At 37.1% G+C, this 24,931-nt stretch overlaps 1 protein-coding gene across 1 annotated transcript in view; it reads left to right on the top strand.

Moving 5' to 3' along the window:
* The window catches only part of faf1 (Fas (TNFRSF6) associated factor 1), a 79,015-nt gene that overhangs the window by 16,288 nt on the left and 37,796 nt on the right, over positions 1-24,931 (top strand). Inside the window, exons 5-12 of the mRNA XM_048208686.1 lie at positions 587-678; positions 1,023-1,114; positions 8,422-8,527; positions 15,481-15,567; positions 22,564-22,659; positions 23,887-24,010; positions 24,085-24,148; positions 24,370-24,451. Coding sequence (XP_048064643.1) covers positions 587-678; positions 1,023-1,114; positions 8,422-8,527; positions 15,481-15,567; positions 22,564-22,659; positions 23,887-24,010; positions 24,085-24,148; positions 24,370-24,451 — 743 coding nt within the window. The remainder of the gene's footprint in view (positions 1-586; positions 679-1,022; positions 1,115-8,421; positions 8,528-15,480; positions 15,568-22,563; positions 22,660-23,886; positions 24,011-24,084; positions 24,149-24,369; positions 24,452-24,931) is intronic.

Here is a 24,931-nt window from a genome sequence, read left to right as displayed (position 1 = left end):
ACTATCCGAAAGTTGTTATAAATATTAATGTATTGTAGATATGTGATTATTGTTTAGTTTTTGCAGAGGCCTGATAAATCTTTGGCACACAAGCATCATCTTGAAGTTCTGTCTGAAGCTTGACACTTTTAATATCTTTCAGTATAATTGCCATTTAGATCACTATTTTGACAAACCGGCAGCTAGGATAGTAAGCTTGTCATGTTTTGTGTGTGGTGGAGAAATGAGGAAAAATGCCAAACAGTTTGAGAACTGATCTTCTGAAACCCTTCTGATGAATGGTTGTCTGCATTGTGGTGGCATAATGATTAATCTCAGTGGTAGTCGAGTAACGGATGATTCACAAAGGATTTAAGTAACATTACTAGTACACATACACCAGCAGGTTTGATGAATGAAAAAGATGTTTTTAAAATATTTCATTTGCAAACAAAAGAGATGTGTCAGCTTGACACTTGAACTTTCTAAAGATAAGCAGGACTTTGCTAAAGTAAACTAGACTAGATGCATACTGACCTCTAGTGGTAACATACTGAATTGCCATTAACCTTTTATAACCTCTTCTTATTTTTTTTTCTCTTTGCAGGTGATATTAAAACTATTTTAGAGACTGAGCTACAGGTCCCTGTCTCTAAAATGCAGTTAAAAGGCTGGAAGAGTGGAGATGTATCTGACAGTGTAAGTGTGACTCTATTGAACATATGCTGATTTTTTTAAATGCATTAATGCATCTAAATGTAAATTATTTAAAAAAAAAATAGACATATGTTTAAAATAATTTATATGGCAGATGCAAATATGTTGAAAATTGTGAGTGCCATGTTGAGGGATTGGATTCTAAAAATGTCCATCTTTATTATAATTGAAATTATGTATTTATTGTTTGTTTTTAATAAATAGTTGATTGTAATTGTAACTTTCTTGTCTGTTCAAGTGTACTTCATTTACAGTTTTGCAAAATGGCAACTTTAAAAGCATTTATAACCTCTTTGATGGTTTTCTTATTTTTTCCTTTCTTTCAGACGGTTCTGCGGAGTTTACACCTGCCCAAAAACAACAGCTTGTATGTGCTCACCCCTGATATTGCTCCTTCAGCCAGCACCAGCCAGAGCAGGTATGTCTGCATACTGTCATGAAGTATCTACTTTAGCTCAGATTGAAAACTGAATTTTGGTCCAGGTCAGGGGTAGGCATGTTTGGTCCTAGAGAGCCGCTGTCCTGCAGAGTTTAGCTCCAACCCTGGAAAAAAAACCTCACCTGCCTATGAAATAATGGACTTAAATCTTATGTGATTTTTATGAGTGGTCCATCTCTTTGTACTATCGCATCTCATATCCAAACTTTGAAGTTTGTTTTCTCATAAACCTCTCCCAGTCCCACCCTCTAAAACTGCCCATTTATTTCTGTGAAACTCTCAAAAATACAGACATTTGTGTTCAAAATCCTGTTTAGATGAGGTTGATGGCTTTATATTTACAGGATTACCTGGAGAGTGTCTGTTAAGCATTCATATAATATGTATAATATAGTGTGTCATCATTCACTGCAACTTTTGAATGGCCTTCAATAGAGAAAGATGCTTTTTGGCAACAGAATTTTGTAGTTAAGACATTTACCAGCAGGGGCTGACTGGACTAATCTAATCAGACAAACCTAGATCCTTGTGTTTAAGAAAAGTCTCACTCACCACTAGGTGGCGTTGCATGACCACAATTTAGACAGCAACAGTACATCAGCAGTTTGATTTGATTCTCCGTGTTCATTTATTTATTATTTATTTCTTTATGTGTTTATTTATTTACTTATTTATATTTACCATGTTGTTTAAAAGTTTGGGGTCAGAAAGATTTATTTATATATACATATATATATATATATATATATATATATATATATATATATATATATATATATATAAGTAAACATTTATACAGTAAGGATGCATTAAATTGATCAAAAGTGACAGTAAAGATATTTATAATGTTAGAAAAAAAATTGTTTCAAATTAAAAAAAAAATTCTATCCATCAAAGAATCCTGAAAATGTATTTATTTCCATAAAAATATTAAGCAGAACAACTGTTTTCAACATGGATAATAAGAAAATTTTCTTGAGCAGCAAATTAACATATTAGACTGATTTCTGAAGGGTCATGTGACTCTGAAGACTGGAAAAATGTCTGCTGAAAATTCAGCTTTGACATCACAGGAATGAATTACATTTTAAAGTATCTTAAAAATATAAGTATATTAAAAAAATAGTTATTTAAATTTGTAATAACATTTGACAATATTACTGTTTTTACTGTATTTTTGATCAAATAAATGCTCGCCCTATCCCTTGGTAAGCATAAGAACTTAAACGGTAGGATATGTGTATGTATGTATTTTTGTGTGTGTGTGTGTGTGTGTGTGTATATATATATATATATATATATATATATATATATGTATATATGTATATATATATATATATATATATATGTGTAAATATGTATATGTGTAAAATCAGAGCAGTGTTATTCAAAGTAATAGATGAAAGGAACTTCAATTAGAAAGGGCTGTGTGTGTGTTATATTGATGTGCACGTGTTTGTGTGTGTAATTATGTGTTGATTAGCACTGCTGTAAGCCCCGGCGGGAGGTGGTGGCGGCAATGCTGTCGAGCGACTGGGTATAAACTGGCATCTCTGTCAGCTTGTGTGTGGACACTGTACTCTAGAGTGAGAAAACATTCTGAGAAAAGTACTTAATGGGCTGTAAACTAACATTGTGATAACAGTACCCTCCAAAACACATCAGCACTTTATTTTTTTTCCATTTTTTTTTTTCTTTTTCCTTTTAGCACCTCATCAGATTTGGTCCGGAGGCATTTTGTATGTGTGTGTGTGTGTGTGTGTGTGTGTGTGTGTGTGTGTGTGTGTCTGTTTTTTCCCCCTTAACTTTCATTTCAAAGATTGCAACAAAAACACACATTACTGTGACGTATGTACTGGTCAGGGTTCAGTGGATCCATCGAGATCACATATATTAATTTGATCCTGACAGCTGCTCTCGTCCATCTCCTTTCTCCTCTTTCGGGCAGGTGACATGCAGCAGAGACCTTGTCACCTCTCTCTCTAAATGGCACAATATCTAATATCCAGCACCTACTAGAGCTCATCATCGGTGGCGGGCTCTAATTATTTCTAAAACTATTTTAGAGGAGTCAAAATAGGGGAGAAAAAGAAAGGGCCGGTGTTAGTTAGGTGTGACCCCATTGTTGCCCGTGATTGTCCTCTCCTGGTGCAGCGAGAAGAGGGCTTCCAGGAGGGTGAGCAGACAAGCTGTTAACTGCCTTTATAAATAACTGTCACAGAGAGACGGGGAGAGAGAAGTGTTCCTCAGCAGACTTAGCTCCTGCTGTACTGTCGGTCTCTGGCTGTATCTCTCAGGGGCAGTTCAGATGCTGTTTTCTCATCTGCTCAGGCATCTTTACTTACACTTATTTTAAACCTGGGTTCAGCAGAATGTCAGTGTTTCTGTGTGATTTAGCAAATTAATAGAAAGAAACTGTGTGAAATGACAACTGGGCCATTCCTTTTATGCAGTACTTTTTCTTGTCTCCATCATGCATTTCGTAATTTATTTGATGAAATACTTAATTCATTTTTTTTTACACATGGAAATCATATTAGTTCGTTTTTTTTTTTTTATCATGAAATTTCAAAAAAGTGAACACGGCCGGATTTGAAATCACTTGAATATTTTAAGATTAATTTTGGTTCTGGTGTTTTTATTTACAAGTATAGGTAATAAAATAATAACAACTATACACAAAGTTAAGCAAGTTTTAAACTCTCTATCGCTCCCTTTCCATTGTGTAAATAATGAAGTTCAAAAATGTGTATATGGGGAAATCATATACCATGCAAAAGTCTGGGCTGAGTAAGATTATTTTTGGTAACACTTTACTTAAAGCCTTTATATATATTGCATTATAAAATGATTTTTAATTCATTAATTATGCCTTGTAATGCATAATGTACCTTATAATGCATTGTACTGTACGTTCTCATGAATAATCATAACCACAGTTATAATAATTGTAACACTTATGTTACGCCTTTAGAAAGTATAATGCATTAAAACACAAGACGATCAACCAGTTTCAGATGTAACAAGTAATCTGCAAATATTATAATGCATTTTAACTTTGGTTACTATTATTTATGAAAAGACATAATGCATTTTAATGTACATTAGGAATACCTTCATAATGCCTTCTACATAAAGGCATTAAGTAAAGTGTTTTTAAAAAAATTTATAAGTATATATATATATATAATATAATTATTATTATTTTTTTATTTTTTTTTTACTTTGTTCATCAAAGAAATATTATATCAGTTTCCACAAAAATGTTAAGCAACACAAATGTGTTCTTGAGCACTAAATCAGAATATTAGAATGATTTCTGATGGATCATGTGACACTGAGTAACGGCTGCTAAAAATTCAGTTTTGCAAAATATATTAAAATTGAAAACAGCAATTTATTTGACAATATTACTGCTTTTACTCTATTTTGACATTTGTAATCAACCACCAAAAAGAGGAATATCCTTGCCTAAACATAGCTCAGTTTTTACAGGAGAAGCAAATGTTATCATTTTGGCAGTGGACTACATAAAAACGATGCAATTTTCTTATAATTACAGATTGGAAGTCCTGTCTCCAAGCAATATCATCCCTTAAAAATGATCACCCAGCATTTATAATGATGCTTGCACTAGAGCGCCATCAATTTAATATCTAGTTTTGTTGGGTACCTGGACACTGTGGAATCAAAAGAAAAAAAAGACTGCAAGAGAAGCATTATCAGTAGACATCGAAATTTGCACAGTACCTCCTATGGATCTAAAACCAATAATTCATTCCTATATTAATAACAAATGGCAAACAGAATGGGATCTAAATACTGTGAACAAACTCTATGAAATCAGCCCCAGTGTTGGAAGTAGTAGTTTATACCCATTGCAGAATAGGCCATTCCAGGATGACACACTAAGAGAAGATCCACCAACATGTTCTTTCTGTCAAAACTCTTTATCGTTGAAGCACGTTTTATTAGATTGTGCTGATTTTAATCTTGTGAGAAACCTTTTTTACTCAGTTTACTCTTTTGAATAAATTTTTAACAAAGTTAAACCAAATATAGCTTTCGAGTTTTTAGCAAAATAAATTGTAAAAACCTTGATATAGTTTGCCAAAGAAGCTGGCATGGTGTTAAAAAAAAATCAACAAACTCTATTTTTGCACCCTTGGTGAGCATAAGAGACTTCTCTCAAAAACATAAAAAAAAAAAAAAAATCTCACCAACCCCAAACTTTTGAACAGCAGTGTGTATATGTGTGTCCCTATCAGCTTGTTTTTAGTTTAAATTAAAGCATGGGGTCTCAGGATGCAGGCAGCGAACAATGGCACAGTACTCAACAAATAAAAGCCACTGTAGGCAATTACTGCAAAGCATACCTCAGCACACCATATCCAAACATATTAATCAAACTCGTCTTCATACTGCGCCGCCTGCCTCATTTTCTTCCCTCTGTTTTGAATGCAAATACGGCACAGGCTTTGGAGCTTTCACGACAGACACTCCATCCAAGGTAGTTACAGAAATCCAGTGATGAGCCAAGCTCATCTCGCTCGCTTTCCCTCTCGTGGAGGTATCCAAACCCCTAATCTCCAGCATAAATAATGGAACTTTATGAATAATTTAAAACGAATCATCTATTTCTGTTGCTTCCAGGAGATGTGTGTGTTTAAGGTTATTTTAATTTGAACTTCTGCTATTTCAAATACAAATGAGCAAATGAGTCTGTGCGCATTTGGTATTTATCTCATTTTCTGCATCTGATCTCCTGTGAGACTTGGGGGCCTGAGGAATCTGCTGGTTTTGGCATAAAGGAAAAACAGTTTAAACTACAGCAATTAGTACTTAGACTTGTCAGATCCGAACAGGCAGTGCAGAAAAACATTTGTGGCGGATGCAAAAATAAAACTTCAAGAGGAAGAAAGAGCGAAGGGTTATGTTTGTGTTTTTGGTGGTGCTACAGGTCACCCTAAGAGCGTGTGTATGAGAAATTTAAGCCAGAGGTTTGTTCTGCCTGTGTGTACGTACGTGCCAATGAGAGGAACGAGATGGTGGGTTTTATTAAAGTCTCAGTCTTGCAGGGTTCTGAGACGGAAGACTTATCTCTGAGTGAAACCAATCTGCTCTTCATTTACACAGTGGTTTATTTTTTGTCTATAGCAGCCAGTGACATTCTATTTCCGGTGCCTCCGGTGGTGTGGAGAAGCATTTAGGCTGAGTTTAGGGGGGTCAGCTCCAGGTGCTGTTGGGACCACAGAGGGCTGAACCTGGTTAAGCTCCTACAGATGAACCTTATGCTGTAGATCTGTCGTGAGAGGAAATTTTGCATAGTTTTAACTCCTTAGAGAGAAAAGTTCTACTTTGCAGTTTACTTTTTAGCCCACGGTTTCATAACACCATCTTAAATGGGACAAAGACGAAGTTTTTATTACATTTATATTATTTTTACTTATACAAAAATATATTTTGCATTTTCAAATATTCAGTATATACATATATTCTGAAAAAATTCTGAGTCCTGAAAAAAAAAAAAAGTATACAAAATAGGAAGCAGCACAACAGTTTTCAACATTGATGATAAGAAACACTTACATTTTAAAATACAGTACAATGGAAAATAGTTATTTTAAATTGTAGTGATATTTCCCAATATTACTGTTTTTATTTTACTTGTGATCAAGTAAAAATAAATGCAGCCTAATCTTAATCATACTGCCCCCAAACTATACTATACATATACACACACACACACACACACACACACAGTCAAACCAAAATTTATTCAGACATCTTGAACATTTCATTCATTAATACAGTTTATTCTGTATTGTTTAAAAAAAATGGTAAAAAATATGACAAGATCTCAGAGTTAAACTCTGTCAGAAAAAAATCTTAATTAATGTCAGATAATACTTAAGCAAAACATGGTCAGGTCAAAGTGTCTAAATAATTTTTGGTTCCAAAAAGTTTTACTGGTAGTCCACTGTATGAAGAATTTTTGGGTATAATATGTCACAGTTTACTTTATTTTGCTATCCTAACATAAATGAACTATAGTATCCTGCGCCCACTAGTAAAAATATACCAAAAATGTCAGGTTAGACTGTATATATTAAACTCACTATTAATCTTTTCACATTTATTATCATTTTAAAATTTCGAGCAAATTAATTTTGAACACTTACTTAGGGCTACTTTTTGCAACTGATTTCTCTTTTTGATTCAATTATTATTCACAAGTTCACAATTCTGATTCATATTCTCATTCACATTCAATTCAGTTAGAAATCCTACAGTTACCAAGTGTACTTTGCTTTGGTATAATGTATGTGAACAGTACTGAATTAACTGTATATAGCTATATAAACACTGGTTAGCAAAATTTGAAACAAGGCTTAGATTTAAAGATCAACCCTTACCTTAAGTTATACACATTTGTCAATGCAAATATATTGTATCAGAATGTAAAATGTCTCCAAGTCATTCACATTTGGTAAGAGTCTTGAAATTAAATTAAACCCCTCCTTTTCCATCCTGTATTCATGACTCTGTGTTTTTCCACCCTCTGCAGCATCACATATGCATCCTCCTCTCCTAGGCCACCGTTTCAATCTTCATCGCTAGATACAACAAACATTACATTTACATATTGATTTCACAGTTTTAGTCAATGTAAATAAGCTGCCATTACAGTAAATTTGGTCCTCTGTTAACATAAGCTTGTCCAAAGCTCCTCAGATTAAGGCGCTGGTTGCATAATTAATGTGTGCGTTACATATTAATTCCCAGACTCTCCTCTTCCTGACTGCTTTCATTCGAACCCTGATTAGCCGGCAGGCTCGCCTCCTAAGCTGTTGATTCATATTCACACACACAGACGGAGCATTTGCTCAAAGCGCTACTTAACCCCCATCGTTTGTCATCAGATGAGGCCTTCTCTCCTACAACTCAGCTCCACGGCTCCCATGAATCTCAAACCTGCTCTGAGGTCAGTGCTCCGGGGGTTACGGCAGAGCGGACAAGCGCCACTAGCCCTCTTGTCCTTTTGTGAGACGTTTACAACTCTTAGCTCCAATCGATACCTCCAGACGGCCTTAGTGCTTGTGTGCGGCCCACGCTGTGGCCCTTGGCTCTGCCCTGGCCTCCCGCTACCCGTGCAGAGCAGTGGGGTGGCACAGGCTTGTCTGAGCCCTGGGGAGACGGAGACGAGCCCCGACTCGTCCACCGCTGAACTCTAATGCTCCTCTCTATTTCTTTTTCTCCCTTCTGCCCTTCCTGCCATTTAACAGTGCCCAGCAAGGGTTGTCAAATCAGAACTACCTGCTCGTCATTAGCCACCGTGAAGCACAGAGAGATTACAGCCTCAACTTCCCCGCCAGCAAAACCATCCAGGAGGTGAGACAACCACACACCTGTCTGTCACCTAGCCCCTCTGTCTGTCTGTCTATCTACACCTGCTGTCTGTCTGTCTCTCTACTGCGTTTCTGCCCGTGTTCTCTGAAACTACTCTCTGATTTTTAGGTGAGGCGTCAACTTAATTATTACATGCTAAAATAATAGTCACCAATGATTAAGGCCTTCATTGAGCCAAAGATAATTATATCCCAGTCTTGCTTTTCAGGACGCCCACCAAACTTCATGGTTACTTCAGAATGTCTAATCTCAGCTGTGTGTTTAGGGTGAAACTATTCATATTTTTGTCATGTGAACAAAAAATGTAGAAAGGGCCCATCATGTACTGGAAATTTTGTGCATGGCAGGTATTCAAAGCAAAGTTATTCAGGTCTACAAATATGTGTCATGCATGTTGGTGAATTATTAGCTAGATATCATTAACATGGGCTCAAAAAAATAAAAAAAAAAAAATAAATAAATAAAAAATATATATATATATATATATATATATATATATATATATATATATATATATATATATATATATATATATATATATATATAATATATTATGGAGCCCTGCACATGAAATGCAGCAAAAAATACTTCAAAATAATTTGTTCCCTTGTTTTAGTCAATTGTGTGCATGATATAATAATTCGTTCTCTCGTTTTCCTGAATTTTGGAAGGTTGTAATAATTTGTTCCCTTGTTTTATTTATATCAAAACGAGGGAATGAATTAGTTTAACAAATTCTTAATTCATGGTCACATTATATATATTTTTGTCCGCGTCATGTGCGGGGCTCTCTGTGTGTTTATATTTATTTATTTACATGCTGACTTTAAAATTCTGGAAGACTCTCATCTACTGTGTCTTTCCACTTAGTCAGAGCTCAGTATCGAGCGGCACAAACCCCCCTGTGGCTCATCAGCTCCTTTCCCTCTCCCATCAGACCTGTGCGATGCCATTCTTTTCATCACTCTCCTTTTAACTACAATGTGTTGTATTTAAGGTTGGTTTGTGTGGGACACAAAACCAGAACGCTTTATTCTGTACACACACAAGCCCTCCCCGACTCCCTTGCATTCTCCTCGGCCTGCCCCAGTAACCTACACACAGCTTTCTGGAAATGGCTCCATTAATTATTCACAGCAGGTAGCGTGCACCACGTCAAGTGTAACAAGCTCCCCGTAGACTGACAGCGCCACTTGAACCCCTCCCTCAGTGCTAGGGGAGTCATGTTGGGCCTATGCAGTGCCGTTTTGAAGAAACAGACATCTGTGATGTTCTTTTTTTTTTTTTTAAACTTAAGTCCTCTTGTTTAACTTATGCATCTTTTGACTTAAAATCTGCACTGCAAAAAATCCTATTCTAAACAAGATTTTGTCTTATTTTCCAGTTAAAATGTCTGAAAATCCTTGAAATAATATTCATTTACTTGAGAAGCAACACTGCGTAAGATATTATCTTTGCTCTTAACAAGATTCTTATTGTCCAGTTAAAATTTCTAAAAATCCTTGAAAAAAAGTTTAATTTATTTGAGAAGCAACACTGAAAATGATATTCAGACATTTTTTTTTTTTTTTTTTTTTTTTTGAGAAATTTTCTTTATTCTTAAAAGGATTTTCTTATTTTTTTAGTTAAAATTTCTAAAAAAATTCTTGAAACAAAATCAGGTTATTTCAAAAGCAACACATCATAAGATATTAAGAAAATTAACTAATTAAGAAATTAACTTAATTATATTCAAAAAAACTTAATATTTTGTCTTTCTGCACTGACAGATTTTTTTTTTCACTTGTAGTATAAACAAGTAGTACTTGATATAATAGTATGCAATCCAAGAAAACGAATCTTAATACCTTATGCAGCATTTTTTAGATATTTTACTGGAATTTTTTTGCAGTGTGACAAGCTTGATGCACTAAAGGTTCTATCAGATTTGTTAGTGGAATGAAAATAGAGAAAAATGCAGATATGGATACTTAAATTCAATTTGAAAATTCCATTTATTTGTGAATATTGATTTGTGAGAAGCACAAGGAATTTTGTGAAAAACTATTGCGACAGAACTTTTTGCCTTAAAGGAAAAGTACCCTAAAAATGAAAATGATGTCTTTATTTACTCATCCTCATGTCATTCTAAACCTGTATGACTTGTTTTTATGAAACATTAAAACTTTTGAAAAATAAATATCATCCCCACTCTTTTCCATATAAAGGACATTATTCAGAATTTGACTTTCAGGCAAAAAATTGCAAAAATGAGTCATAAAAGTGTCGTTAAAAAGTAGATTGTATGCTGTGTTCCAAACCTTCTGAAGCCAATCAATGTCTGAGGAACAGGCAGATTTAAGTCATTAATCAATGGAAATCTTCCCCTCCAGTGAGCTGTTACTAATGTTATGAATAGCATGAGTTTGAGTAAATGATGAGTGAATTTTCATTTTTGTGTAACTGTTCCTTAAGGAGTTCACTTCATATTTCAAGTCAAATTTCAACTTTTTTTTTTCTTTTTCAACTAAAGAATTGCTTTTCCCCACCTCAGCCATGTCCACGCAATCCCAGAATCCTTTTCCCGGCGAAACTGCCGCCTTGATGGTGCTGGTCACCATTACAGTAATCAGACTACTTGACAGGTTTGTAATGGTGCTAATTGAAGAGATTAAAGTGAGATGGGTGAGCGCTCTCTTTCCCTTAGCAGATGGTTTTGATGAGCACCTACTGTGAACCTTAAGTGTTTCTGCCGGGATTACAACAACTGGAGAGTAGAGCCTGCGGGGAAGAGAAAAGAGGAGCAGGAAGCGAAGCTGTTGGCTTGGTAGGGGAGCGAGTGACTGGACAAAGCTGAATCAAACGGACCGCTGCGGCCCCAACTGGCCTGATCCTCAGGCATTCTGTTTTTTTTCTTTCTAAGACGGAGAACGAGGGGGAGAGAAAGAAGATTTGTTTTCTAAGGAGAAACAAATTGCATGCGATACAAACCGTTTTTGTAAGAGAACACCTTATTGGTTGCACGTCACTTTCTAAATGGCTCTCTCTCTCAGAGTTAGTTTAGTTAGCTGTAGAGTTCATTAGTTACTTTGGCTCCACTGAAAGATTTTTTCTCTTTTGGGATGGGAACATTTTTATCAAGCGTGTCCAAGCGCTCGCTTTTGTGTCCGAAACGCTAGAAAATAAACGTGTGAACGGGAAAGAAAAGCTCTGCGGGGATCCACTACGTTTCTTCACAAACGTCTCGTTGAGAAAAGTTACTAACAAGTGAGAGAAGTTTTTGTTTTACAGTTGTGGCCCTAAAACCGAAGGCCTGTGTGAAAATGCAACAAAACAGCAACAGAGAGCTCTCACAATCTCCCCTCTCTCTTTTTTTCCCATTCACCCCCTCGCAGCCACATATGGAGAGGACTCCTCTCCAGCCTTTCTTTTTCTGCTCATCTTTTGTCTTTGCTGAAGACCAGCCGATGCTTTTCTGCATGTGCATATCAATAGGAGCAGCAAAAGAGAGAGAGAAGAGAGTCCCTCAGTGCTGTCCCGTTGTTTGTCTTTGCCAAAGGCTCTCGCTCAGCCTCCAGGCTCCCAGGGAACGTACCCTTCCACTATTCGGCCCCGGGCCCTGCTCTCCTCTTCTGATTGGCATTCCCAAACCCGAGTTTGGGGCTGCGCTTAAGCCTCAGAGCAAATGTTTGTCAGGAAAGTGGCGGGGAGAATAGGGCCGTCCGATAGGGCTCTGCCGTCCGTGACCAGACGACTCGTCCCAGGGATTTTTGCCGGCCCCACAGCGTTTCTCTCCGCAGCTGGAGAGATGAACGCAGAGGAAGAAAAGAAGGATGGAGAGTAAAAGAGTGTGAATGAAAGGCATCTGGTGCTGAAGAGCTTGTGACTGTTTAATGGCAACCTTTTCTTCTCTTTGATTTCTCTCCAGCCAAGGATTACCAGTACTTGGCATTTAGAAAGATTGGATCATTAATGTGTGTGTGTGTGTGTGTGTGTGTGTGCGCGTTTGTCTGAGAGAGCGTACGTGTTTATTGACGTCTAAGTCATTTAATTTTGTAAGATTTGCATTTTTTCGAGCACCAGTCTTTTTAACTTTTACACAAAACTGCCACTGTTTAATTACTAGTTTAATATTTCACAGTTCAATTTAAAGATTAATGTAATTTTATATATATATATATATATATATATATATATATATATATATATATATATATATATATATATATATATATATAAATACACGCACATATTAATCACGTATTAATGTTTAAGTTGAATTTTGAAACCGTTTAGGTTCTGTCAGTCACAAATGCCTTTCAATTTTTGTTTATCTCAAATACTATTATTTATCTCTGTTCATTTTGTGCAGTCTATCTACTATCACCATGGAAATGTATATTTTGTGCATTTCATCTACACCATGTAAATGTTTGTTCTATATATCTTATATGACAACCACAGAGAATATATGAAAGAAAACGTTTTTAAATGAAAGGCGCTGTACATGCAGTCCTTAAGTATATAATCCCGGCAGCTGAAATGTCTTTATCCGTGAGATCTTCTCGCATTTTCTGATATAATGTCAACATTATCTGCTTTTTTTCCTCCTCCTTTTCACAATAGAAGTCTGTTCCCTGATGCTAAAAACTCTATTGTGACATTTAAAATGAAATGTCAGCGGAACTGGATTTAATAGGACTGAGTCTTTTCCTTCGTTATTTAATCAAACCTCATTGTTCCTTATGGGCAGCGGTTTGGGCAAGACAGAACAAATGTCAGCCGGTACCGAACATCTTCAAACTCTCTTTACTTTCTCTTTGAAATCAGTGGTAAATAAACTTGTTATTCGGTGGATTTGTTTGTTTATCCTTTCCGTGTATATTTTTTTCTCATTTAGTTGGGTAATGTTGGCTTTAATTTGCAGACCCCTGACTGCTAAGAGGAGGAATTCGTAGCTCATGAATAGGTAATGACACTTGTGTTTGTGAATATTGCAGCAGTATGGGGCTTTCTCCTCGTAAGTCAATTATAATTCGCAGTAGTTGCAGAAAGAGCCCCTCGCCCAACCAGCCATCTCTGATAAATGAACTTTTATACCACCTTTATTCGCTGACAGGTTTGTGATTGTGGTTTTATTTGCCATTTTCTTTTCTTATGCGCCATGAATGTTCACATCTCTACCTTCCAATATGGCTAAATCTGTTTTGAAGTCAAATAACTGTGAATAGCTTCACATTGGATGTTTGTCAAGATGGGATGAAGTCTGGCTGAAGTACAGAGGGGTATAGGTGTATTGACAGTAGGGCAGTGCTCATAAAAAAAGACCCAATGAAGTAAAGCGGTGAAATATCAGATTCTCGCAGAGGGCCGATTGGTTATAGCAGCTAAATGCTTCTGTCTGGTCCTTGGTGATGCCGTTACTTTCTACTTTCTCATGGGCTACGGTGCCATTTGACCCTAAATGGTTCATTACAGCCAAGAGCCGGTGTTTACGGCAGCCTGCCGGTCAGGCCTGGGCGGCCAAATCCCTGTAGCCCTCTGGTCAAACACAGATATTACACTCTGTAATAACATTGGCCAACCCAGCTGACCCTTGCTCGCTTCAATAAGAAAAACGCACAGCCCAGTGTGTGGGCTCGCGTATGTTTCAGTGAGTGTGTGTGAGATGGTGCAGTCTCCAACTTCAGCCGACTGAGGTGATGTTGTCAATATCTAAATTTGTTTCCCTTTATTGAGTTTCTGCCTGACCAAAATGGTCAGGAAACTGGCTTTAGCCATGGTTCTGTACATATCTGTATTATTGAAACTGTCTGAAAATCATTCTTGCATCCTTATAAATTAATGCAGGGGTTCTTAACTGGTTTTTCTCTCTTCAGGACACAGATTTTACATTTGGATATCAACACGGTACCAAAATTGTCCAAAAGTAAAATAAAAAAAAAAAAACTTATAATCAAACATTACAAGTTAATATATTCATATGATCATGAACTGCATGAACCCAACAATATGCTTAATTTTTGACATGACAAGTAGGAGTTTGGATCATTTTGGTATCTAAATGTCTTCAACCAATCAAAGTAGTTATTATTATTACTATTTTTATTATTTATTAAATGCGTTTTGCATTATTTACATTAGCATAGTTTTTTCCCCCTCCTGTCAAAGTCACTATCAGTACCAACCCACCAATTGAGAACCTGTGTATTATTGCATTCATAAATATTCATATTTTTGTCAACATAAAGGTTATGATTGTATCTGCTAATGAATTCTTAACCCTATCTCTTTCAAACCTGCTTCATGTCCTTTGTTTTCACAAGCATCTTGCGCCTATCGTTTCTGCCTCTGTAGGCACGAGTCCTCAGTCTGGCAGAGGATACATGTCCACTCAGTGCGCTGGCGGTGGGATTTGGCCATGTGCTTGGAGGGCTTTCCACCACAATGGCTAGTTTTCTCTGCCTCTGTATCTAGCGCCGCGGGGTAGTGCATTCTCTGGGGATAATGCACTAGAATCTGCGGCCCATCCAGCTCTGGGCAACGCCCGCTTTGATCACCCCCGTCCTCCGCACATCAGCCTGGCGTTGGGCTTTAAACCAACAGCAGGGGCCAGCGTCAACTGTTTAAATGCATGCAATGTTATTAAGTGCAGTTACACAGGGGTGAATGGCAGAAGGGAAATACTGTCCATTTTTTGAGTGAAGGGCTGTTGGCATTGGGCATTAGGACAGGCATCTGTGGAATTTTGAGAACACAGAGCTCTTTTTTCCGCTACTTGCCTTTTCTCCCTCCCATCCCAGCCACTTATATCATAGCGATAATAGCACATGCACTTGGTGTTCTAAAAGTGTTAAGAAATGTTTCTGCTAGCGTTTTTAAAATGAATTCATTAGTGTTGCCTTCTTGTATCTGTTGTCTGATTCTTTTTTTTTTTTTGTCTGTTTAAATCTCAGGTGAAAAGGAACATTTCAGACCTTACAAATATCCCTGTGCGGCATCAGCAGTGGGACGGCTGGCCTGCCTCTGCCTCAGATGATTCGGTATGATTTTTTCCCTCTCTCGTTATTGTATATTCTGTTATATAGAGAATAAGTTGTAAAATCAGAATAATTAGCAACAAAAGTAAACAAGTTTTTGACCTGACCAGACATGACCCTAAAGAAAGACCAGTGGCAGATCTTCTTGTCCATCACTTGGTTTCTATTTCTATTGTGTTGCGCCGGGTAGCCTGGCCCACAGTACAGTCTCATTTGCCCAAAATCTATTAACTTCAAGTATGTTCTACTTGGCTTCAACTGTTGCTCCATGCAGAATTTTTGCTTCCATTTTGAAATGACAAATTACTTGATGAAAATTGTGCTTTAGTAAGGATGTGTTCAAATAGACTTGTCATTTCAGCTTTTCTGTAGTGGTTTTTAGCATCACCGATGTGAAAGTAAGATGTTGGTACTAATTAAGATGTCACAGAGCAACTCCTCTCTCTTGTCCCCTCTGTGTGGACATTACAGCTCATGTAGTGGGGGGTCGGTGACCTTTCCCGCCCTGTTCCGTGCTCCCAGCCTTTCAGAACGACTCGTTCACAGTGATCAGAGAGAGCCCTAACACTGAACCCTGTGGAACCCCACCTCCTAGCTTAGACATCCACTATAATCATCCTTACAATAACCATGGGAACTTTCTCTTTACTTATCACTGATCATTATGCATCTGATCAGTTAAGCATGGAAATTGCCCTTGTGTTTTAATCATGAAAGAGTAATGTGTTTCTTAGGTCAATGCTTGTCATTGTGTCTTGATTTGGTGTCAGGTGCCTAATTGAGCAAAAGCGTTGTTTCAAAGGGAGTGGCCTGATGAACAAACATGTTTTTTGAGCACAGTTTGTTTCAGGTGTTGAAAGATTCTCCCCCACCTTCATATTTGCAATGTTGTCTTTTAAAAGATAAAACATGTATCTGTCCACTTTATTTATTTATTTATTTTTTTCTGAAGCTATTAATATGGTTTTGGTTGCCACTATTTAAAGAACAATATAAAACATAAAACCCCATGACTACTTAGTATTTGAGAGTACCAGAACAAAAGGTTCTGACCCTATTGTCTGTAGCTTTATGAGTAGTGTTTCACAGAGCTCTTCAACAATGACTGCATTGTTTATTTTCAGCGTGCACTTGTAAGGCTCATGTATCTCACCCATTGCATTTAGCTCATATTGTTAAAAGGGCGGTTGGAGAGATCGTTTCGTCCTTTAGCAAAAAGCACAACAGACACGAGGTCACTGAATTACACCCTCTCACCACAGACTGCCCACTTGAATCGGGCCACTTCAGGGCTGAAGTGCACTCACTGAAGACCTCAACCCACAATCTTGTTTTTGATAAAGAGGGTACTGCTCATGAATACTGCCCAAGCAGTGACTGGTTATGTGTGGTCGTCGTGCACTTGGCCACATACCAGCTTTCCACCTCAACTCGTCTTGGCTTATAGGGAGGGACATATTATTAAAGCACCAGTCTTAATAATGGCCCCCGGCCCTTATTGAAACGGCTAGCTGTGCATTAGATGCAAAGCTCTTCTATGGCAGGCAGGCCGTTTTTTGCGCGTATCTCATTAACCTTCCCTCATCTCCCAGGATTTGTACCAATAAACATGACAGCCCAGGCTTAGAAATACATTTACCAGCAGTCTGAGTCGATGCCTGCTCTGCTGTGCTTTCATTACCCTTCGCTTGCTCATATACAGCGAGTCTCTCTGCACTCTGTTCCACCTCATAAGGGAGAAAAATAGAAAACTAATCAGTAGTCAGTTTACATTACGCCAACTGAGCTTTTAAGCATATTGGTTCTGAAGGAGCTTGCGACAGGTTTTTCTTGTACTGTCGAAATGGATTGAACTTAATATATTTATCAGTTTCGGATGGCTCTCCGTGCATCTTCTGTATTACATGTTTTGTATTACTGTTGGAGTCAGATGAAGAAAATATGATTTGATTTTGAGCCATTTATGCAGTGAAACTGTTTAACCAGTTAACATTTAAACAGTGCAGCCATTTTAACTGGATTTGTAATTAGCATTGCAAATGTGTCTCTCGGGAGAAAGGGATTACAATGTAAAAATCAGCGCACCTTCTTATGCCTTTGAATCTGTGGGTGGATCTTAGCGGTTGTCTTGACGTCCCCATGCAGTGTCTGTAAATTCAAAGGAGGCTGTTTACCATAGTCATGCTTTAGCCCTTGTTTGTTTGAGTGGGTGTAGTCTGGATGCGTGTGGTGTGTTTGAGGGGCTGACACAGGCTTCTTCATATGGCAGGCCACTGGAGGACTGCTGTTTGCAGGCTGTGTTTGGCATTAACCGCCCAAACTTTGGTATGTTTTCTGCCTAAACTTAGGCTGCACTGTTTTTTTGTGAGCACATTTTCTGCTGTATCCTACTGTAATATTTTAGAGATTTCTGAAGGATTATTTTCTGTCTGCAAAGTAAATAATGCCAGTTTATCACTTTGTATTGAATAGTTTTATTTCTTGTTTTTTGTAGATGAAGTAATCAGAAAAAAAATGAATTGTATTCAGGATTAATCGCTATTATCCTTTTGTCGCTATTATTAATATTAATAATAGTAGCTCATGTTCTTGTTTATTTTATTTGTTCTCTTAATTTAGGCTTCTAATTGGTCCATTTCCCACCGCTCAGTTCTCTCTTTCACACACACATCCTCAGCCAAAACTCTTTTGAGCTCTTTTCATATTTCACTGCCAACCTCTTGCAGCACCTATGGGAATGATTGACAACTTCTGGAACGTCCTTATTAGAGTCTTTTCCCCCTTAATTGCTGACATTTATCCAGTGTTTCTTGATGTTTGCTAATGTATTACTGCTGCTGCTCTCAGAGGGTCTCTGTGGCCCACGGCTGTTATGGGCTTTCAGCGTCACAGACCTGCGGAGGCGGCTTATTGGGCCCGTTGGTTGCCGTAGCGACGAGGCTCAGCTCTAAGTCCGTACAGAGCCCCTTGTGAGATTGCTGTCTGCAGGTGAAGTTCTTCCGAAAGAGATGTATATACACTCTTATATTGCCAATCATCTGTCTTCAGAACCGCCGACTTGCCGTCAATCTACACTCCCTGTCCCTTACTGGGGCCATCTGACATAAATCATGCTTTACATGTTTAGATCAACACCCTGCTGACTATCCCAGGGTTGTATTTAACAGCAGGTAGTGGTGTTCTGTCGTATGCAGGTGAAATGGATCTGTAATGTTTGATCTGTTGTAGTAAAGACTTTTCCCTATCAGATCAGTTCTTCACTTTACATTGCAGAATTTGGAAACTAATTTTGGAAATGTGCATATATAATAATATAATATAATATAATATAATATATATATAATATAATATAATATAATATAATATAATATAATATAATATAATATAATATAATATAATATATACTTAAAAAATATATACTGTTTTGACACTGGGGTCCACACTATAGAATTATATAACTTAATTAATGTAAGAGACATTTGCTGTGGACTGCCACTAACATCCGGCAAATCGTAGCAGTTACAGATTACACCTTAAACAGGTGGAAAACATCGCCTAGCCTATTCACACTATTTTTTTTTCTCGAAGGGCTTAGTTCTGAAAGGTTCACTGAGCTTTTTAAACACTGTATTTGACCCTAGATCTTAATCAAGACTGACACCTCTTCAAACCCTAACCTGAAAGGGTCCAACAGGTGTTTAGGGTGGGGCTTCTTATTTTTCTTTTCTTTTCTGGACTCCACAGTCTCTTGCTTTTTTCGCGCTCTGTAGCTCTCTTGTCCTCATCTATCAAAGAAGGCAGGCACAAGGTGCAGCTTGGGGCTCTCGGACGACTAGAGCAGCTGTCAGCAGTAATTATCTCCTTCACAGCCTGAGAGATGGAGAACGACAACAAATCACTGAAAACAACCAAGAGGAGAAGAAAAAAGAAAATATGAAGAAATATGAAAAATAATACGGAGAAATATGTTTAGTTAATGGTAGATGGGGAAGGAGAATTTTTCTTAGACGAGAACAGAGAAAGAGAAATGGAATTCCTCTTTTGCATGGTGCTCAGTGCTAGGGGCTTTAATGCAAGTGTTAATGAAAGGGGTCCAAAAGAGGAGGATTTAGTTCTTTGTTTGGAGGTGGGGAGGGAGGTGTGGAAAGATGAGGGGGTGACCTCTCCCCTGTAGCCTGCGGCTCTGACGCGCACACACATATACACTCAGACACACTCATACCATTAGGCGATGGGGTCAAAACATGGACGTTTTACCCCTTACCTGTGACTAAGTGCTCTAATTCTACCTTTATTCGTGTTAAAAGGGATATATCATGTAAAGCAGGATTTACATTGTTTGTTTTGAGATAAAGGGGTTATTTACCATGTAGATGTACTGTAGCATTCAGAACCCTGACCATTAATGAGAACTAATAGAAGAAAACTCAATATTCAGATAATCATGATGAGCACATTAAGGGATAGTTCACCCAGAAATGAAAAATCTGTCATAATTTGCTCATGTCATGTAATTCCAAAACCTTTATGACTTTATCATCTATGGATATGTGTTGTCTTATCAATGAATTTATTTGGGGTCCAGGGTTGTTTTTACCTAATGGCTTTCAAAATACCTTTTTTTGTGTTCCATAGAAGTCATAGAGGTTTGGAATGACATGAGGTAAATGGTGACAGATTTTTATTTTTGGGTGAACTATACTTTTAAACTAACTGTCCACTTTTGCATATTATCAACAACAATTTAGTATTAGCCAACCTGATGAACAACAGTGTGCTGGTACACAGAAGTTTGCATAACAAAGGTTAGTTACATACAGATGTCTTTAAAGGTACAGTATTTTAGGTCCGAGAGGTGGTGAAAACAGTTATGAAATACTAAATTAGGACTTTGTGTGTGCCTTCAGTAGTGGCTCAATTTACCCCACTCTTCCCTGGTGAGTTCTACATTTTCTCTGGTCTTCGGCATTCTGATCCTCGTGCAAAAAGAACTTGTCTGACTTTTGGACAGAGTTCTTGATTGTGTCACCCAACAGTACTGTACATTGTCTCCCTGTACAGGCAGTCTGTCTTTAATTAGTCCTTGTAGAATAGAAACACTGTCTGTGATTCTTCTCTCTGTGTGGGCCATCACAAAAAGAGAGAAAGTGTGTTGTGTGTTTGTGTTTTTGGGGGAGTTAGCGCCCTGTTGAAGTACTTGACACTCTGAAATCCTCTCTGAGTTGCATTATGGGATATTATGGTGCTTAAACCAAAGCTTCTTTACACTTAATCTGTTATGTCTGTTAATCAATACCAAGACTTGACATCAGTTTTGGTATGTCTCAAATTTGTTAATTTCTTATTGTAGAAATTGTTTTCAAATTAGATGCCCCATTATTTTAAATGTTAAATTTCCTGCATGAACACTAACATATGTATATGTTGTAATGGCTAGGCCATGGCAGCTATTCTTTTAACTTTTTTTAATTGGAAGTCATGGCTTGTAACTATAGCCTGATCAAGCAGCACCAGTTCTTACAGGGTAAAATTACAGATCAGAGATATTGTCACATTTTAATATTTTAATATTATTTTTTGTATAAAATTCCCAATATGCAGAACCATTTATAATAATATTTAGTATTATAATAGTAAATATAATAGTATTTTTTTAATTTTTATTTTCATCCATTTTTTGTGAAGTTGTTTTGCCATCTAAATTGTCGCAAATAAATTTTTATCTTTATTTTCGGCTTTAAATTTTTTTAGCTTAAATTGCAACATATTTGTCAGTTAAGAATTGTCAGCTGTTTGAGTGATTTATGATAACAATACTTTGTTACCTGTCAACACAGTGGTGCAGTGGTGTACCATTTCTTTAGAATCCCACTTAATCAAGCCATCTATCTGTATATCAGAAATTGAAGAGCCTATAACCGATGAAGTAAAAATGCTAGTGATAATTATTCCTCAAATCAAAACATTTCTCTATAAAGCACCTTAAACTGTTTGTAGAGTACCAGAGCCCCCTGCAGCCAGTTATTCATTTTTCTCTATCTCCTTTTATTTTAGTTTCTTGTCTGTATTAGTACCTGATTTCCATTCATCTTGGTTTAAAGTACAGATCACTATGGTCATTTAGATATCTGAAATGATTATGTAAAAACAGACAATGATTATAGTGTGTAATTGGTAATGTCAGGTAAGAGTCGAGAGAATAGAGCTCTGTGCTGTCGCTCCAGGGAGTTTGTGTGTGTGTGTGTGTATGTGTATGGGGCTGGTCTGTAATGAGTCCCTGTAGTGTGGAGTGCTGCTGACATTTCCACTCTAGCCTGAGAGTTAATGAGGTACTCAGGCCTTCACCAGTAGCTCACCGCATGCTGCATGTGATGCTCTTTAGAGTGCCAAGCATACAGAACCTCTATCACAAGCCAGAGAAACCCTGCGTAGATGAATATCGGTCTGTGCAAACTTTACTGGGGAAAGCTGTCTTAAAGGAATGGTTCACCCAAATATTCTGTCATCATTGGCTCATCCTTATGATGTTCCAGTCCTAAAATGAACTTCATATAAGTTAGCAATGATGACTTCATTTAACTTCAAGCAGTGGTCTTTTCATTAACAACAATGCCATGTGTCTTTCAACATACAATGATAACGGTATTGTCCTTCTATATTTTGTCTTATTATGTCCTGTCCTACAAATAATAATAGTAATAATAAACATACAACAAAAAGGTTGGAAAAACAATGCCAAGGCGGACGGGGCCCAATAGGGAGCATCAACAAACTTCCAACGGGGCCTCAAGATGACTAAAAATGATTTAAAATAAGACAAAACAAACATTAAAATAAGCTAAAACAACTAAAAAAACGAGATATTTCTTAGTATTGGGTTATTTTTATAACAAATATACATCAATATTCAAATGTTGTTGTGGACAATTGTCTTAAAGTCAAAAAGATTGAGATCCACTGCTATAAAATGTCTAACAAAGCTGTTTTGTGATTGTGCAGATGACACTGGCTGCCAGTGGAATCAGTTACCCCTGTCACCACCTGACTGTGTCTAGAAGATCTTCTCCTGCGCTCACGGTGGACCAGACAGATGAGGTAAAGCAGAACAGACGTCAACAGCACTACAATGCACAAACAGTCAGACCTACTCTCTTTCATTTATATATAAGGACCATTCTGTTTCTCTCATAATTTTTACATTTATAAATTTTATTTCTGCTGTTTTTGTTTTTAGCTTTTCAACATATTGAAAGCCAGCATGTGGTGCCACTTTTGGCAATTCTAATGTTTTGTGGGATTTTTAATTAGACTGCTCCGCCCAGCCAAAATGGATAAATGATTGCCATTTTTATCTTTAATGAGAGATTCGTTGTTGGAATAGAAATGAAGTCCTGTTCTGAATTGATGAAGTAACGTGTAGTGGGCACAGTGATCACTGTCGAGTTGCCAGGCGTAACACTGCAGCCAGACTTGCCCCTGCGTTTCAAATCTGATGGCAACCTTTCAACAGATTTGCAACTATTACATTCTCTGCACCATTCATACTAGGTTTGGTCCCAAATGTGCAATTAAAATGGGAATTATTTATGAATTTGTGCTTTTTATGAAGTTATAATTATGTGAGCACCAATATAAACAAATTTTGTATAACATTTTTGTTATTGCCAGCTTTTTTTTTGCCTGATTTTAAACACACATGCCTTTCACATTGAATGAAATTAAGGATAGAATTAACATTTTGATATACTGTAGAAAAGATTTTTAATAGTTTTGTAGTGTTGCATACAAACAAATCTCAAAAGGCCTTTTTTTACGGCCTTTTAAGTCAGAAATATGAGTATATACTCACTCTATAACTCAAATCTGCCATTTGCTTGCTTACCTAGTCTGATGATTCAGCTGTGCACATCCAGACGTTCTGCCCTTGTCTAATGCCTCGATCATGGGCTGGCATATGCAAATATTGGGGGCGTACACCCTGACTGTTATGTAACAGTCGGTGTTATGTTGAGATTCGCCTGTTTTTCGGAGGTCTTTAAACAAATGAGATTTATATAAGATGGAGGAAACAACGGTGTTTGAGACTCACTGTATGTCATTTCCATGTACTGAACTCTTATTTAACTCTAGGGCACCTTTAATGTATTAAGAATGTATATTATAGATGTTTTATTCCCTTGTCAAACTGCCTTTTGCATTAGACCCTTTCCTGTTATAATTTATTGGCTTGGTCTCCAATAAATTATGCATCTCTGATATATTGTGCATCTCTGGTTGCACAAATTTTTTTCTTAACAAATTGCCTTTGTTTGTGTGTTACAGTGCACAGATGTCCACATGGTCAGTGACAGTGAGGGGGATGATTTCGAGGATGCACCTGAATTTGGTGTAGATGAATCCGAGATCTTTGGCATGGGAAGCTCGAGTTGTCGAAAGTCTCCGATGAGTAAGTTATAATGTCATTTCATCTGGGGCTGACCATAAGGATCTATTTTAATGTATTCTTTCATCTTCCCTCAGTGCCAGAGAACAGTGAAAATGAGGGTGATGCCTTACTGCACTTTACTGCTGAATTTTCTAGAAGGTGAGATCTCTGGACAAAGTAACATTTGTAATCCAATTTCACTAAGAAAAACCAAACATATACTGCATTTCTTTGTAGTTCAGTATGTGGTGTCTTATGTACACATTTTTCCAGCACTGCTTGTTTTGAAGAGGTGCTTTAATATGTTTGAAAATAGCTAGTCTGATATTTGGTATTTACACAGAATCAGCACACTGACGTTTGCTTCTTGTGTTTTGTAGATATGGCGATTGCCATCCTGTGTTCTACATCGGCTCCTTGGAAGCAGCATCTCAAGAGGCCTTTTACGGCAAAGCCAGAGATGTGAGTATATACTGAACTCCAGAATGTACCTATCAATAAATGTATAATTTCTATCTTGGTTTTTAATTTTATTAAGTGTAATTTTTTATTAAATTATTCTTTTTTTTTTTTATTTAATTTCATTTATAATAAAATGAGATTTTATTTTATGTTATGTTATGTTATTTTATTTTATTGATGTGACAGTCTGAGGTAGTACTGGAAATGATAGGGAAAACAGTAGGAGGTGAGATCAGGAAACCTATGTCGCCCACATCTAAACACATGTGCTACCAGGTCATGTCTCCAGCATTCATATGCAGAGTCATATGCACAGGTATATAAACAACGCTAAACGTTTGATTGGCAGAACTGGCCCCCCATCATGATAAATCCCCATCAAATTTCCGTTTCCCATTTGAACAGCTGAAGCTTTATTTAGAACAGCTTTGTGCTGGTTTTCCCGCTGTGTCCTCATAAGGAGGCTTGTATCAACTGACA

The sequence above is a fragment of the Megalobrama amblycephala genome, linkage group LG12, assembly GCF_018812025.1.
Source record: "Megalobrama amblycephala isolate DHTTF-2021 linkage group LG12, ASM1881202v1, whole genome shotgun sequence".
NCBI lineage: Eukaryota > Metazoa > Chordata > Actinopteri > Cypriniformes > Xenocyprididae > Megalobrama > Megalobrama amblycephala.
The sequence above is the reverse complement of the archived record's forward strand: the minus strand, read 5'-3'. Positions and strand labels throughout refer to the sequence as shown.